Below are 18,679 nucleotides of genomic sequence, written 5' to 3' on the forward strand. Positions count from 1 at the left end.
GAAGGGAATCTCTTTTTTAAACAGCAGCTGTTAGGAAGCTGCTTAAGGTTGTGGAAAGTTAAATGCAATTCTTTTGCAGATAGCTTAACGGGGAAACTGCAGGCAAAATAGAGACAAGGAGTAGCTCCTGCATATTTATATACACACCTATACTCAGAGCTACCCAGGCTCAAGTGAGACAGCTCCTCAGCTCAAGCACCCTGTTGCAGCAACACTAGTAGAACCATGAAAATTTATTTCAGCTGATGATTCCTCCCTGAGACTTTTAAGGCCAGAAGGAACAAAAACAATCACCCACTGGTTCTAATTTCCTGCTAAAAAAGAGGCCATAAATACAAGCAAGGGACTCCACAAAACGGCTGGTTAAACTAGTTTTGGTTTCTACCTTCCAGGAAAACAGCCAGTCTAGATTTGATGTCTGAGTGATGAAATCCATTATATCCCTGAATAAACAGTTCACTGAAACACAGAGCGAAAGATAATTCGACATGCAGACTTATACCGAAAGACATGTCATTTATTAATCACCTCCTGAATATCATTCCCATTTGCATTGCACAGATTGCTTAATTCCCTACAGATATTAAGTTCCTTAAGCTACAGGGATGTTGCTGTACTCAAAACAATCTTGAGTCAATTTAAAAGTTTGCCTAAACTCAGGAGTCCTAGGGAAGGACACTAGATGTGGATATTTGCAAAGTAGCCTTTTGACCTGTTGTCCCTATTAAAGATTCCCCAGAGCAGGATTACTGGCCAGGTGTTCTGGCCACAAAAACTTTTAAAAAATAATTGCATTCTTCCCTTTAAATTCCCCTTAAAAATTACCTCCTTGAGCATAACAGCTATTACATTTTATTCCAGAGGTATTTACATTTTAATTGAGGTCAAAATGGTCCTGTACAGAAAGAACGTGTTAGGATCTTGGCATCAATCATTGAGGATGTTTGCAATTTAGAAATTAATTGGTTAAATAAATAAGATTACATCAACTCCTTCCTGTAGTGTAAGATAATTTACACCTATTAAGGACCAGGAATTGTCAAAGTTTTTCAAATGTATTACACATAAAGGAGGGTGCTTTACTTTTATGCCTTCTGTTTGCGCAGATTTCTGAATATTATCTGTGAAGTAGCAAAACAACCCTAGAATTTTAGTGGAACTGGAGTTATACATTTGTTACAAATTATTAGCATCTCACCACTGGTCACCCAGAGAACAAGCTGGCACAGTGTTTGATTTTCATGGTCAGAAATTTTAAAATAAATAAGTTATCTCATTGTCACAGCTGGAGAAGAAGAGGAGATTAGCTGCAGTCTCCCCCAGTGCTGAACATGGTGAACAGCTGGCTCCAGGGTTCATCTACTTCATTCTCATGCAAGAGCAGAGCAGACTAAATAGCTGCAAAACAGGGGCCTTAAAAAACACAAGGGCCACTTTTCTAGATGTTGCATCTCCGTACCCTTCTCTCAAGTCACGCATGCTAAAATGGAGGACAGAGTGGTTCCAACCATTAGCTGGCAAAAGGGCTGTCTGACAAGCCACAGCTCACGATGAGTGCCCAAAGAACAAGTAACATCTTTTCAAACACCAGTGCTTTTTCTGAGCGTGAGTTTTAGAAGGGTTTAAGATTTTTACATTTGAGAAACTAAGGGAAAGTTCCCCCAATGCAAACACTAGCACAGAAAGTTTTTTGATTTAGGAACAAAAGGCCCTTTGGCTCAAGGCCAGTAAAAGTGGAAGTACCATTTCTACCACTTTGCTGTCCCAGACACCTTGCAAAACAGGTGATTATAACACTGACAGTCCTAAATAAAATAACTGGTTTTAACCCTGCCCAACACTGATTCTAGTTATTGTCCCAAATGAAGAGCTACATCACTGTGCACCATCACCCTTTTCTGCTCCATGGGAAAAGGAATTTCAGAGCAGGAAGTCCAAATGAACACACGTATGCTTCTTGGGCCAAAGTACCCTGAGATAACACTCTAAACCATAGCAACTGGTTAGCTCTGCTGCAGTCAAACTACTCCCTGCAAAAATACTCTGGATGTTAGAATCATCAAGCAAGTGTGTGCCTTCTGGACTCTAACAGTTCAGAAATACCCATAATATTCTGTCATTTCCCCTGCACAACTACCCTAGCCTTTCCTTGTCAAGACGAGACTGTCTCCTGTGCGTGGCATCAGGGTCTCAGAGCTTACCAGGCAGCTGCCTCCTCGCATAGATGGGCACAACTCCTATGTGGAATGGATCAGACCTGGAGGGGTGCAGGTGACTCCACATAAAACGGGTGCTTTGGCACTAACCAACCAAGCTGAGTCTAGAAGGGCACAATTGCAAGATCACCCCCAAAACATCAGTGAGAACATGGCACACTAAAAGTGGTGCAGCAAAATACCTGACCCTCCTATTCCCAAGCCCTCTGTTAAACTAGGAGAATTTCAGGTCACCAAAATACAGGTGTCTGGTGCTATCTGGGATGTTCTCGGGCTCCAGCTGCCACCCAAGAAGGGACTGCTCCCCCATAGGTCCCATGTCATATTGCCAACCTCATGCAATTATCTCAGACACTGTCTGACATCTAAAACACTGGCAGACGTGACATTTGCAATCAGAGTTCCTTCCCTGCTATGCTCCTCAGATATTATTGTTCTATGTGTGTTCACTTTTTGAAAGCTTGGCAGATGATTGAAAAATGCCTTCCATGCTTTTTAGTCTCAAAGTGATTTTGTCCTGCAGAATTTCCAGGGAAACATCAGTATTCAACAAGCCCCTCTTGCTGCTGGCCAAGTGCTCTCTGCAGTCGCTGGCAGGATGACCCTTCCTGAACACATCTGATTAGTGCCATGTATTGGCTGTTCTGTAGTTGCTCTACACAATTCTACCATCTTTATGCAGCTGATAAAGGCTATGAAGCATGCAAAAATGGAAGCAGAAGGGCACATAGCAAAGCAGACAATTGGCTCATGCCCTGTCTTTTTTTCCTGCCTATCTACCATCAATACCCTACACACCTTCTCCTCTGCTTGTGAAGACAGGCACTCTCCTGTGTGTTTCCATGCAGCCCAGAAGCAGTTAGGCAAGCTAATGAATAGCAATCCAGCTGGCACTGTGCAAGAAGAGTACTCTTCCCCTCCCTCTGCCCTCCAGGTATCTCTGCTTGGAGAAGATGATACAAACTGTAGCTCTCCTCCTGGGCTCACCAGGCTGCCAACAGGCAGTTGTGATGAGGGCAGTTTCCCTAGGGTATGAAGACATTTTGATCCCTTTGCTTTCCCTCCTGCCTCCTCTGCCTGCCTACGGCTGCCATCCCTGCCTGTGCAGCCACAGCCTGGACAGCAGATCAGCAGTGTGGGTGCTGGCAGGTGGAGGGGGCAAAACCAGTTTGCTACAGGGCTGGAAACAGGTTCTGTTGGCCCCACAATTAACTACCGAGTTTCTGCCTTTTGTAGGAGCAGTCAGGATCACACTTTCAATTCATCCCACAGGGCAGGAACAGGAAAACTCTGTACTTGTACTGCTCAGGGTGAACAAAAAGAAATACCAGCCCAGAAATGTCTATCACCTGCCATACTGAATATGACACGGCTAACACTGCTTTCACCAGGGCTCTTGATATCTATATAATTTAAGTCTTTTGTTACAGCTGCAGCACAGAATTAAACAAAAATGGGCTTTAAACCCATGAATACTTTCAACCTTTTTGGACTTAAAATTGAAAAAATTATCCAAAATTCTGACTGAGAGTGTGCTGCTGTGGAGTCTTTTGGGAGTTTTGGTTCCCATTCCCCCAGGTGACCCAGAGGTCACACTGTATCCCACCCTCTGCTTCTGAGCCAGTGCAATGTATCTTTAATATGACATCGCCAGACAGAGCTTGGGAGACACAAACTGTCTGTGAGCCTGAACTAAACATAGGAATGGGACATACAACACAAACAACAATTCTCTCCAGTTCCACAAAGAACCTAACAGATTTTTTTTTCAAAAACTGTCAGGTCATAGGTGAAGCTCTGAGTGGAAAGTTGAACCTTTCCTTCATGTAAAGCCCAATCTTTCAAAAACAGTAAGGTCCCAGACAACCTTAGTTTTCACACTGAAAAACAAAACTTGCTCAGAGATTCCTCCTTTGTAACTCGTCTTTTGTTCAGTGCAGCCGCGCTGTAAGTAGTGTGAAGCAGAAGCCTACCTGCACATGTGATTATTTCAGTTTCCTCCATATGCATAGGTACAGATTCTGATCGCTTTAAAGTGGTGCCAAAGACAGTAATCTCTGATAGCACTAAGAGTCAGGACTGATAACAGGCAAGTTTAAGCACTACTCGTGTGATAATTACATAGTTGTCAAAAATATATAAGTTGGCAGCATGCAGAAAATACAAAGTTTGGAATACATTGGGAAAGCAAAGATGACCTTCTGCCATAGTCCATCATACAATTGAGCTCCGAGTAGTTCCCTAGGGAGCTGTCTTACCAGGCACCAAACAAGCACTTTTCAGAGAGCATCTATTCCCAAGCCTCCTGTCTTCAAAAGTGCTTGACACAATCTGCAACCATGTGTGTTAACTGGGAGGTTTTTCCCACTATCCACCATAGCATCAACAGAAACTCCTTCACTGCATACACCAAAGAAGTACATCCAGAAGCTGTGGTGAAGATGTCTGCTACAGTTTCATGGCTAATCCCATCTCTTGCTTGTGTCTTGCTGGTCTTGATCCACCAAGGCACCACCAGCACTTGTGCTGGCCTTAAGCTTGTGAGAATCAAAGGGAACCCTGGAAAGTTCTTTCAATGGATAAGATCACCAAGATCAAGAGGCAAGACCCCTTCCTTTCCACACAGAGTCTGGCCTCTCGCATGGGTATGATAAACTACACATAGAAGTTGAATATTCACTACTGAAAACACTCAGTAGGTTTAACAGTTGCCATGAAGTGCTGCTGGGCATTTTATCAATGATCTCTGTCTTAAAGAACACATCCTCAAGCCTTTTGAATTGTTCTTTTTCCTGCTGACCCATGAAAGACAGAAGAAACATCTCATGTTTAAAATGCAGTCCTTTTGCTGGTGTGTACAGACAGTGCCTAAGATATCAAATGCATGAGATCATTAGTCATCAGACTGGGCTGTTACCACTCACAGGCCCACACTGACTATTCAAATGGATTTTCAAAGGAAGACTCTAGCTGATGGTCAGAAATCCTTACTGGCCGCAGAATGCAAACTGAGGACTTACAGAAAAGGAGCAAACACTCACCATGAGGTTGCAATTCCATAGGGATATCATAGACACTCACTATCACACAAACAATCAGTAATGGTTTGTCACCATGGAATTTCTTGATATTTCATTGTCACATATGTATTTATTGTAGTATCAGGCCAAAACATGGTTGCCTGAACTCTCCTGTTTATACACTAAGAAAAAAAAATACTGCTACCCTTCTTCCTGTGTTATTAAAATTACCTGTGTCCTACAGCACAAGACATAGAAGTCACAGTATCTAACAGTCACCGAATAAACCTGTTGAAAATGATCAGTGGAGCGTGCAGAGGGAATCTAACATTTGTCCCAATTTACTCGCACATCTTGTTAGCTGCCTGAAGAGAACTCTCTTTCCCCTTCTCCTTGTAACTAATCAACATAAATATTTGTAGTGTTCACTTGCAAATAAGTGCATAAAAGTAAAAGAATGTACTTGATAATCTTATCTAAATGCTCCAGCCAAACTAGAGCATTTTTAAAGATGTAATAGGAATTAAAATACAAATTTTCTTTCTTGATCTTCCCTGCATATACAATTTTGCTATATGCTTACAAAGTTACGAGAAAGTGCAAAATTGTAATAGTAGGACTACAATATCCAGAGTTGGATATTCTGAACATCTTAAAATAATCTCCAAGCATATAACCCTGAGAAAATGAGAGAGGGAAATCCATACTTACCTGAACGTGATCTGTCCAATTCTCCTGAGTCATGGTTTTCTGAAAAGACAAAACTACCTTTGAGCCATCTTAGAAAAGGGAGAATGCTACATACAGCAAGCTGAAATTTAACACACCATCTTACACACTGGCATCAACTGTGATTGAGGAATGCATTCTGGAGCACACGGGAAACGTCTGCTTCTCATATGTCACCAGCCGGGGCATGGCAAAAAACCACAGCTTAGATGAAGTAATTCAGACAACAGCTACACTACAGCACATAAGACAAAAAAATTCATACGCAATCAAAATACACAGGCAATGGCAGACCCTTACTTAGCAGTAGTCCGCACTCTCATTATTAGCTGGAGCTGGGTCCTGGGCTCGTTTGCAGAAAACTAATCACCTTAACAACATGCTGCAAAGCGCAGCAGCATTTCTGAATGCCTCAAAGCTTGCATGGTGCTCTTGCAATGACAGAGACATTGCTGAGCAAAGCTGAAACAGGCCATGGCCTGGTGGAATGCATGGGTCAACTGCTGTTGCCTTTATCTCAGATTTGCAATATATCCATAGACTGAGATCCACCTCAACAGCTAGCGCAGTGGAGAGCCATCCCCATAGGCTCCAGTAAAGGAAGTAATCTCAGGGATTATATGCAAGGCTGAGCCTTCAGAACAGAAAAATACAACTTTTCTCAACAGCCAAGTCATGAAAAATCCTCTGGAATCATGAGGTCTGGGGAAGGAAACTGATAAGTTAACATCCCCATTCCAATGTAGCTCAGAGCCAACCTTGGGGAGAAACTTGGGATGGGACCTGCTCTCCACTCTGCCAAGAACACAGGCTGTGTGAGGCTGATCAGCCACTGAGGCCTGAGCCTCACCCCCACTTCTGGCAGAGGTAACAATGATTACTAGTGCCACTTTTATGGAAAGGTACAAGAGCAAACAGGGAGTAGGAGCCTCAAAGAAAACATCTTTGAGATACACAAGCATGTAATTTAAATACTAGTGAGATAAAGGAGCCATTTAACCAGACCTCATACACAGCTGAGAATGGTAAACAGAGAACACCAAAAAGAGCTCTCAGAAGAAGGAACTGTGTCCAGAAACAGCTGCCAAATGTACCTTAATGGAAGTAACTGGCCAGCTTGGATACTTTAAATCAAGCAAATACTCCAAAACAAAGGAAGTGGAAGGCCAGAGAGAGCAGAACACCAGATCAAGAATCCATCCCACTCTGCTAAATAAATACACCTGGATAAATACTTTTCTACTCTCTCACTACAGATGACCAAGCTCTCTAGAATGATGTCATCCAATATTAAAGCTTTGAGATACAGGACATTGAAATGCTTGATCCTCCCTCCTCTTCTGTCAGTGGATCTGGCAGGCAGCAAAGACAGATCAGAGCCTTCACTGATGGATCAGAAGGTCTTGGAAGCAGAACTGGCAGTACCAGAACGGCATCATCAGATCACCACCACTCAACCCTATCTTCACATTCAAAGTACTGGGGGCTGGGGGATCAGAAAAAACACATACATCTGCCTTCTTCTGTCAGAACATCAATGAATCCTCTTTTGAACAACAGAACAGGCATTTCTGGAGGAGGTGTCTCATTTCCTGAAAACTGGCTCTCTGAAGACTGGATCAATAGTACCGTAGGAACATCTGAACAACCTGTTGGGCTCACTTAAAACTCTGTTAAAAAAGCCTCTTGTATCTGGAAGAAGAAAGTCTTCTATGAACTGCAGATGAAACACCACTCTATGTTTGGCAAATACAGCTTGATAATTCAAAATTCAAGAAATGGAAACATTTCACTACAATGTGCAGTCTCTTGTGGTCCTTGCCCTTCACAGTTCAATTGATATACCTGGATACAAGAAGTGCAAGCTGTTTTTTCCAGAAAAGGCAGGACAAAAACTTACTCTCAGCTAGTATAATCTGTCTCCAGGCACAGGATAATGATGAATGCCAGACCATCAAGAGAAGCACCAAAACTGCCCCGTTGACAAGAAGAGAAATGTGCTCCCCAATGCAGTGAGCTCAAGAGCATCCAAAGGGCAGTGACTTGGCTCAGTACACTCATGAGTGGGGAGGAGAAACCATAGTCAAGTAATTCTGCAGACAGTCAACCTCCAAGCTGCCTCCTAGAAACCTGCTCCTTAGAAAGAATTAATGGCATCTTCTAATTTCTACAAGCACTCAGTGCCAGGACAAGTACCAGCATATTTGGAAAGAGAATTTGGAGGCTGGACAAAAGTAAAGTTAGTTCAAAGAGTGGTTCAGGAGCTGAAAGTACTACCATTTTCCTCAGCAGTAACAAGGCTGTTAGCACAAAAAAGCTTCTGTGGCAGGTTTGGGCCATACCTATCACAGCCAGGCCACAAGTACCAAAGCAAAGTGCCTACAAAGAACCCAGCAACGCTGTATGCCTAAAACCTTGTGTTCTTAAAAAAAACCCAAACACCCCCCCAACTCTTCAGCCAGTATGCTCCTGCTTATTTGAGATGGCTGAGAGAAACTGAATGTATGGAGAGCACACCCTGACCTACCTACATGTGTCTCAGATCACTGCTGAGGATGCTGAGGTGAACAAGCATCCAGTTCTAAGCATTCATGACACCCAATCATTAGAATATCAATGGACACACAAACTATTCACTCACAGAAAAAACAGGTCCAATGGCAGATCCAATGCATTTCTATGCACTAATAATCACAAGGAACACTTGCTCGTATACTATCAATACATTTCAATCATGTTATTAAAAATGTAAAATAAACAAAAAGCCTCATTCACACCCATGCTGCACAATACAGAAACGTACCTCAACAAACCTCTTGTAAAAGAGGTAATTCAGAGTTCTCAAGTGCCGCTGATTTATGACATTAGGGCAGAGACCTAAAAGAAGGAAAAAGACATTTAAGTATACAACATAGCTGAACTTCCTTGAAGTTTTACTGTCTAGACATTACATTTTTCCTTCCCCAATTTCAAACTTGCTATGTTGAAGGCAGGATGCCATCACACTTGGAACAATGACGGACAGACACACACATTGTCAGCTTATCTAAACTATAAACTGTTATTTACACTTTCAACCACGGTTAGCAATGCTAATCTTTGGCTACTGATATCTCTCGTTCTACCACCCTTGAATGATAAGATCCACTTGTTGGTTCAATATGCTTCCCAGTCAATGACTTCACACCTTTAATTAGGTAGCATCCTCATACAGGCACCACCTCTAGTTTCTAGAGGCTGCATTCTTTTTGATTTAATTGGAACCTGTGCTGTTAATTCATTGAAGCAGTTTTGAACTTGTTACTCAGGATGTAAACTCGTGGCTAAAGTTTATCGGATAAAATATACATCCATGAAAGAAAATCCATATCCATACAAAGAGGGAGGCGACTATTTTTTTGCTGAGCTAGCAAGCAACAGTTGTTGTTATTATTTTTATTACTGTCATCTTCATTAGATATGCCTCATTACAACTGCAAAAAACAAGACCTTCACATAGCACCTTGTTTTGAAATCCAGTGCAATGAGAGATAAATGCGGAAGATAAAATACATTAACTAGGATTAGCATACGTATCTGTCAGTTCTTGCTAGATGCTGGTATGCATATACAGGGAGAGATTTAACCAAAGCCTTCACTGGGGTTTCAGTGGCTAAAACCATCTCGCTGGTAGTCAGAAGGAGCAGGACCAGCAATCAGAAACGGTAACAGAAAACAGTAAAGTGAAAATTCTCTGCAGCCTCCTTTGAATCAGCATACATTGGGAGAAAACAGTGTTACCAACTCAAAAGGGCCTCAAAGCTTAGCACTCTCCGTGCCCCACATATGGCATACCCAATGATTAAAAACTGAGAGAATGAAGAAAGATGTCTAAATACCAGACTTGGCATCAGAGGGATATGAATTGCTGTACTACTGGTTACTGCAGCTTCTCAGAGTCTCTTGAAGCATCACTGCATAACTTGAACATTTCCATCTCAAACAGAAATGTTTAAAGCTGCTATTTTTAAGTTAATCTTCCACGGCGTGACAACATATCCTTGCCCTCAAAGGATCTGAGGAAATTATTGCAATTGTCCCGCAGGATGTTATCCCAGTAAATATGGTGATCTTTCCTCCGGATATTATCCCAATATCCGTAGGAAAGATCAGCAGCTCATGGAAAGCAACACCCTTTAAAGAAGGTAAGATCAACATCAAAATTTAATAATATCACCACGTAACTTAAAGATTTCAAAGCACTTCAGAAAGAAAAACAGCATGGCTGCTCTAGGTCACCAAAAAGATCCATTGAACGTTTTCTGTGAGCTTCTAGAGGAAATGTCCAAAGCACAGGACTTTGCAGAACTGAGGGATTTTAAGTGCCCAGCTATCTGTGCAGAAAGTAGGACAGAGGAACACAGATGGACTGAAACATTTCTGAACGCACCAGTGACATTTTCTGTTCTGATAGAGCAAAGGAACAGGGCTTGGATCCAGTTTTCTATATTTTATTACAAAAAAGAGAGGACTAATCACAAACATGAGGATGAAAGGTAACTTGGTTAAATGAAGAGTTAAATTAAATGAAATGAAGAGTTCAAAGCTCTAAGGAAAGGAAGAACAGCAAAATAAAACCAACAGAATGGACTTCAATAAACTCAAGAGGACTGGCAGGTAAGATTTCACCTGAAAATAATTTATAAGGGGAAAAGGAGTTAAGAAGAAGTGGCAATGGAAAAACTGGTAGTGAAGTAAGAGACTAACTGCTAAATCGAAGCTTTTATTGATCTCAAACAAGAAATTAGAAGAATGTGGAAACTGGATCACACACATACAAAAGGACAGCACAAACACATACAATCAGAAAGCCCAAAGTAAAACGTGAGATGCATCTACCAAAAGCAATAAAGGCAAAAGAAATTCCAGGTAGCCTTTTGGAGATAAAACCCAAACAAACCCCAACAAAAGTCTAATGGCAAGACTAGAGAAACCCACAATATACACTTATTTCACTCATATAACATCGCTACGAAGTGTCTACTGGGGACATGGTGCAATTTATTTTTAAGTGCGGTATGTGGCTACCACTCCCAGGTGATACGCGATGCCTCCTGCCCTGGGATGGGGACCCAATCCTCTCTTTTACACTGCACTGAAAGCCTGACTTCCATTCACAATGAGACTCCTTCACCCTGTTCTGGCAGAACAGAAGGTCCAGATAAAGCATACTTTGTTTGGGGACAAAGTAAAGGAGCCTTTTTAAAATAAAATCAAGGTACCTGAAATGCTAGAGGCTTTTACCCTGGTATTGCTAAGGATTGCCAGGGAATCTGATGAGAAGTGAGCTGTGCATTAATGTCTCAGTGTATTATGAGATTAGTCCCTAAGTGCGACTTAGTGGAGGGTAGGGCCAGACTCAAGAAAACCTCTTTTTGTGGTAGCCTGATGCATTAGTGTCTCTCATAAAATGCTCTGTGCCACTACAGATCAGGGTCAGCAGTCCACAGAAAGGAAGGTGAAACAGCAGAAGCACCAGACTAGCCCCAAACCCCTGAGCTACCTACTAGCTTTGAAGCTGCCTGGAGCACTAGCTGACTGGAGAAGAACAGAGAGCATGGCACAAGGGGTTTGATCAATGCCTAAAGGAAAAAATGCTCCGGTGTGGTCTTTAGACACATATCTGGGTATGATGAATTCATGTGCAGAACTGCAAGGGTGGTGTTAGTTTTTCCAATGAAAAGCTTGGAGCTGCTGGCCAGCTTGTCTTGGTCTAGAGCAGATCATATTCTACTGCCTGTACTTCAGTAGACAAAAATGTAGCTGAGAAGGTAAGGGCCCAGAGAGGACCCTGGCATGTTCAATCCCCTTCTCCTTCAGCACCTTGACTCTGCGGCCACTGCAACCTCAGGAGTGGATGGCTCCTATCTTCTGACACCTAAGCCTAGAGGTTCTTCTCAGTCACAGTGCTATATAAAGATGTGCTGGTATTTAACATGAGAGCTAAAAAACTCTGAAGGAAAGTCAGCGTGGAATTAGGGAGGAAACAACCCTTGTAAAGCAAATGTAAAGGAAAGGAATAACCTTCTGCTCTGTTTTAATAAGGAAAAGGTAAAAACATTTGAAATTTCCTCCTTCCAAAGGCACTCCTGTAGAGTTATAACAGCCATTCCTCTCTCTCTAACACAGCATCTTTTGGAAGTGCCTTGTGTAGACTCCCTGCTGGAGCTCTCCCTGGTGACTGCTCTGTGATGTGCTCGCCAATCTGGCAGACCTGATGAAGTCCGAGGACAGTTATGACTTACCTGAGCAGATGCCCACACTGCTGAGCAGCCCTCGTCTGCCCTCTACTGCCCCAACACTGACGGAGTGATAATGCTTTATCTCGGAAATCAGTTCTGGGGCTTAATAAGGAAGATTCATACCAAATTGAAATTAAAGGTTAAACCAAAAGGATAACCTGGTGGTCAAACGTAGAGAAACATTTCTCTTAGTTTATGCTAAAAAAACTTTTTAAAGACTATGGTAAAAACGTGTTCATAGCATTCAAAACTTAAGGTGCTCAGCTAATTTATTACACTGCTTACAGGACAACAGTAACTGTTAACTGTACCTTCAACTACCATCTCCTTTCTACCTATTTTCTGCTTTATTGTCGTATAGGCACTAAGGCCCAATATATGAGAACAGTTATACTTTTCAAAGTGGTATAATTTCTACCTCATACCCAATGAATTTTCAATGAAAAACGCCACTGAACTCTCTGTGGTGTACTGGCTGTGCAAAACCACAACAGAAAATACTCAACCATTTCAAACCTAGGTAGGGCCTGTTCCCTCATCTCTGAGAGCTGTGTTTACTGAAACTTGCATTTGTAAATCTAAGTCAATCTCACAGGGTCTCCAAAGAGTAATAAGTAACTAGCCCACAAAAGCTACAGGCTTGTTAAACCAGAGCATACTGACCCATGTGTGAGAAAAGACTCCATAAAATTCAATTTCCTCAATCACATACCATTTCTGACCAACTTCTTCCTTCCCCAATAAAGCTAATTAAATGGAATCCACACACAGTTTATTGGGACACTTTTGGGACTCGCAGAAAATCTTCCACTTACCATGCAGTGTTTTGTGTGTCAACATGAATACTGGAATACAGTTCAGAAAAAGAAAGGACTAATCTAAGATGATGGTGCTTTTTTTTTGCTTGAGGTCCCACATCTTTTTTATATTGGGCCACCTCCTTTCTGGCTCTGAAATTTAAGACTGGCAGTTTCAAGGAGTGTTTCAAATCTCAATGGCTGATCAACACCTAAGTTTTGCTTAGCAGTCAGTGAAATTTACTGTGAGTGGGTACGAGTGAGCTTGGGTAGTGAAATATGAAAGTAGATTTGGAACTGCAAGAACTGAGTCATATACAAGTTTGCCTTCTCATACCAAGAAACCCTGTCCTCCTCCAGCCTTTCTCACCAAAAACCACTTCCCTCTTCTGCTGCTGCTCTCAGCCTCTTTCAGCGAGTAGGAGTCATGAGTGAAGAGGAGATAGAAAGCAGCAGAAGACTGAGGCATCAAACAAGCCCACAATCAGGTTAGGTAACAAGAAGTGTGAGTTTTACCTCACTGCTAGCTTTTGGTGGAACTGCTCAGAACAAGAGAAATGAGGGGGTTTTAAATCTGTATGTTTTACCTAGCCTGCTTCCTTTTTGTACGCTCTTTCCTCACAGTAAGATTTACTTCCACTAAAGAATGGAGAAAGAACACCCAGAAATTCAGAGGAAGGGAAGGGAAAGAGGTGGGAGGAAAAGGAAAGCCATGTTATTCCAGCTGCCACCATTTCCCAATTCAGTTCAAGCAGGACCAGCACTAAGGCAGAATTTCCTCTGTAGGCATTCATCCCCTTCCAGAGCATTTCAAAGGAGACTAAGATGGCCACAAGTTTAAGTTTAGCAAAGTGTGAAGTCCTCCTCTGAATTACATGTGGTATTATGAAAAAAATAAACATCTACTTTCATCTATTGGACTATGAGAGTCATCCAGCACTGGTTTTAACCGCCCCAAATCTGGCATCTTGTCTAAATCAGTAGCCCACATCCCCCCTCACATCAACAGAGGTGGACAGCCGTCTCTAGCAAGTGACTTATCTTGCACTGTAGACACTGCAGTTTGCACAGGATAGATCACTCTCTGGAAGCACAAGCAGGAATGGGATCTGCATCTACCTCAAAGAACCTCCTCATGAGTGAATGTGTTGTGGAGGACCAGCAAGATTTGGCCATTATTATCAGCAGCTACAACATCTGAAACACCATCATGAGGCTGAGGCACACTACCACCCCACAGAGAGCACCTGAGATCAACAGCTACATGCTCCTCTCCTAGATTATTTTTTTTTTAATTTCTCAGGATTTTGCATATGAACAGTTATATCATTTCACCTCTACAGTTAATATCATACCCTTGGTGGATATTTCATAAGAAAAAGGGAACAACTCAATTCTCTTTACAGATCATAAAAGCCAACCTTGCAAAGGAAGAAAAATTACTGAAGACTAGTAAACTCCTGGGAAGGTTTTAGATTTTAAATAAATCACCCCCTATATGTCTCAGCTTTCACACCAATGTGCTAAGTTTATGTTTACTTATCCTCCAATGAGGGTTTGTAAGGATTATCTTACTAACTTTTGAATACCAGTCTGAAGATGTGAAGATTAATATGCAATATAGTGTTGCTGCCAGGTGTAATAAGCCCACAATTTGTGGTTAGAAAACACTTTTCAGTCCAAGAAAAGAGAATTGCATATCTAGGGCTGATGGAAAAGCTTTGCAGGTTAAAACACAATGGTGCACCTAAAGGTCTCTGACACAAGGTCCCAAAGAGAAGAAAAAAAGATGAACAGTCCCCGCTAACAACCAAAGCAAAATAAAGTAGATTTTGTTAGATAACTGGTAGTGAAGCAGATCTATTCAGTGATGTAAAATGTGTTACTTCTCTCAGAAGGCTGCAAGAGCCTTAAAATTCCCTACCACCAACCCTAGTTTACGCAAAGAATACAAAGGACTGTGAGGCTCCTGCTTCCCAAGGGTTATCTCTTCCCAGCTGACGGACCCATAACTCAAGAAAACAGATCCCCAAATGAATAATGACTTGCCTCTTATGTGAGTGGAATGGAGTCATAACTCAAAGCTGACCATCATGTGTTTACATAGAGCCATTCTGAGGCCAAGATTTATTTCATATCATGGAAGAAGCATTCTATCAGTCACAAGCACTGCATTCTTTGACAGCACAAAGTGATAATTCCCATAACTTACCAGCCTTGTTTTTCGATATTATTAATTAAACCCTTAAACTCCCTGTGATAAATTACAGCACAGATTCCTTGCTGAACATGGAAGAAGACAAATTGACTTCATCTGTTCTTTATTGGTGAGATAACTCTACAATATGTTGCAATATCACATACCTGGATCCACGTTAAATCGGTCTAGGAGCCTGAAGACCAGCTTGCTTAGCATTTTGCGGTTAAATTTATCTGGTTTGTACCTGGACAGGCCTTGATATTGTCTGTAAGCAAATAAACAAAATCAGAAAGAAACATCTGTGGAATCACCTCAAGTATGTTTCCCAAATAGTAGATATTTAGTACAGGTATTAGGGTTTGCTAGGTGTTAGTAAGAACAGTCCACTACCTTTCCCAAGTTACAGCAAAAAGCCAACAATACAACCACACAAATATCCCAGTCAATGACTGAAGCGAGTCCAGAGGCTTATTTTAAAGAAAGAGAAAGCAAGCAATTCCCTCTCGTCTTTTTTCAGAACTAAGACTGCAACTACTGCATCTACCCTGCGAGTTTGACTGTACTGTTGGCTTTGTGACTGACAGAAGCTATTCTAGTGAGAAGCAATTTATAAATTAAAACACACACGACTATTTCATGAGCACATGAAGGTTAACCACTTGCATCTCTTGTTTTTCTGCCACTTCATCACAGTATTATCTTCCTGCAAAACCTGTACAACCGATACTGAAACTCACCCTTGTCTGCAGCAAAGCACGAGAGTCTGATTGCTACAATGTCCTGGAGGAAGCTTTGATATTGTTATATTGCTAAGATCTACTGCACAGGTTTCATTTTGCACTGCTCTCTCCTGGCAGGAACTGAGCATCTGTCAATAGGAATGATACCTCTGTCTTATGGGCTGAGGTGTTTGAGAAGACTCTGGCACAGATACCAGAATTTCCCCTTTCTCTGCTGAAAAGTAAATACATTGCACTCCATTACACTGAGAAATGATCTTAGATAGACAACCAGAGAACATACTGTCCTCTGACAGCAAGTTGGCCCCAGCTGTTTAGAAAGTCAACAAGCATTTCTACCTTGTGATGTCTCTGATATTAAAACCAGGTTCACACCACGTGTCCAGAATCTGCAAGAGCTTGCTCTGGAGCTCAGGATATTCTCCCACATAATCTTCCACCAAGTTAGTTTTATCTTGGAGCAGTAGTGGCGTACACATCTAGAAGAAGAAATTATATTTAAAGCACTGTGTCCTGCCTTTGATCACCATGTTCCGCAGACTGAGCACTGCAGCACACAGAAGGCACGGAGGAGGTCCATGACATAGCAGACTGAAACCTGGCAGAGGGCTGTCCCATTCCCTGCTGCTCAGACATGGCGCACAAGTCACAAACACCCTCCTTAATCAACCAGTGCTGCCTAAAAGAGTGATGTGACATTTTCAACACAAATATTAGCCAACACAAATGACATGACATTTTCAACACAAATGTTAGCAAAGCTTCAAAATAGCAGAAGCACTAAACTCCATCATAGTGATAACCATTTGTCAAGAACACAGCTAGAGTTTTTTGTAACGTGGCTGCAGCTAGAAAAATAGACCAGTAAGCTGCAATGGGGTTTAACAAAATACACTCTGTCACTTCCCTAGATGTAAAGGTACATCAGCAATGCCGCGGTTACTTCTTGGGAACAAAAAAAAAGCCTCAAGTGAGAGGCAGCACAACTTGGAGGGCCTTGATGGATCTCCTGCTTAACAAAAGGTGGATCTGATGACAGAGAAGCCGGCAGAGGAAATGACTCACCTTCTCCACATCTTGATCTGGCTGTAATTTTAGCTTAATACTCAGTATGGCTGCCTAGAAAATACAAAAAAAGCTGTGTATTTAGGAGAAAAACACCACAGTGGATAAATGGGCATTATTCCAAAGCAAAGTATATATGCTATTATCCAAATTTTTAATGTGTTAATTATTTCTGTTAAATTTTCAAGTACAAATCATATAAACATTTGGCCACATACATTCTGCTTAGAAATGTGCAAAACCACTCTTGGTAGAGTTGCATATTCTGAGCAGCAGCATACCCTGGAGCAAAAATCAAGTTGTCTGGCAGAAAGAAAGAAAGAAAACTGCTTGGCCAAAATCAGCTAAGATAGATATTTTCTACTGATATAATTGTAAAAAACACCTGACCCACCACACCTTTCTGAGTTAACTTTATCCATCTTGCTGTGCCTTTTAAATTTTGTAAAATGGTTGCATTTTGTGAAAGAAACTTAAGATTTAAAAGACCTTGAAATCAAGAGGTCTTAGTTTTTATAATTTCTGCGTAGCTCCACACATTCAGAAAGATGGTAAGAACTGTATTTTTCCTTTTTGTGATATCTACAAATCTTTGATAAGCCGAGACCTGCCACGTTCCCAAATTAACTCTAAATCAGTATCTTCTGCAGATGAGGAAACTCTGCTATGGTGAACAGCAGCAACTCAGACTGTGAGCAGAACTGGTTCAGCCACTGCCTATCCTGTCCCAGTCTGGTGATTACAGAAATGTATTAAGATCTAACTGTGCATTACTTGAGAGGCATATAAACTAAGTAGGATTTTAAGAAGTTAATGGTGTCTAATTTCTGTAGTGTGTGAGAATACTTGGATCTCAAATACAGAGTAACCTTATAATGGCTTTCTTTAATATAGTGTGTTGTTCCAGTAAATAGAGTAATAAGAGCATGGAGCCTTCTAGAGCATTTATGTGCTAGTACTGACATTCCTGTGAGCTAGGTAACAAGGATGTTTTACATGAAGTGTCATTCGAATTCAACTTTCCAAAGTTAGGCCATATTTTCCAAAACGGTTGTAAACACTGTTTGAAAACATGTCTGACCCTACTGCAGCATGCATGTAACGCTAAGCAACAGCAGGAGAGAGTATGTAGTCAACTGAGTTCACAAATGCCTAGTTATTCAGATGAGGACACAGTGTGTTAGGGCTTAGAGGAAAAGCTCTTATCTTCAACAGGTTTCTCTGCTATTTGTGATTGATTTTGCTTTGTGAGAAGATCATGAAAATGATGGATTTGTTTGTCAAAATAGTTGCATTTTAAAACTGTGTTATTTGTTAGAATGTGTAAACAAATGTAATACAGTAAAAAAAGTGCATTCCCCCCAAGCAAATGCAAACCTCAACATTATACTTCACGTGCGTGAAACTTTATAGCAAAATTTAACTAGAAAAATAACCTAAGTGGGGGTTGGAGCACACCTTGAAACACATTTTCTGTGATCTCTCCTAGCATTCAAATGACACCTCAACTTAACTCATCACTGGAAGCAAATGTTCTGCAAACCCAGCCAAGCAACACAGACAAAACCTAACAGCTCACCCGAGCATTGCTCACAGCAGAAGCTGTGGGTTACATTACCTTCTGGGAAATT

The 18,679-nt window shown here is 41.4% G+C and overlaps 1 protein-coding gene across 31 annotated transcripts in view; it reads right to left on the bottom strand.

Annotated features, from left to right (window-relative positions):
• Positions 1–18,679, bottom strand: part of EXD3 (exonuclease 3'-5' domain containing 3) — a 296,945-nt gene that overhangs the window by 170,697 nt on the left and 107,569 nt on the right. For 30 of the 31 annotated variants that reach the window (XR_012654086.1, XR_012654087.1, XR_012654088.1 and 27 more), the window contains 5 exons: positions 17,049–17,102; positions 16,323–16,462; positions 15,408–15,508; positions 8,769–8,842; positions 5,948–5,986 (listed from right to left, as the gene is read on the bottom strand). Coding sequence is in view for 28 of the 31 variants with exons in the window: in XM_075054953.1 (XP_074911054.1) it covers positions 5,948–5,986; positions 8,769–8,842; positions 15,408–15,508; positions 16,323–16,462; positions 17,049–17,102 (408 nt within the window). In the remaining 3 variants the exon portion in view is untranslated. Of the gene's footprint in view, positions 1–5,947; positions 5,987–8,768; positions 8,843–15,407; positions 15,509–15,980; positions 16,188–16,322; positions 16,463–17,048; positions 17,103–18,679 lie in introns of those variants that run through there. The other variant, XM_075054977.1, reaches the window with a different exon arrangement.

Source organism: Buteo buteo, chromosome 23 (genome assembly GCF_964188355.1).
Source record: "Buteo buteo chromosome 23, bButBut1.hap1.1, whole genome shotgun sequence".
Taxonomy (NCBI): Eukaryota; Metazoa; Chordata; class Aves; order Accipitriformes; family Accipitridae; genus Buteo; species Buteo buteo.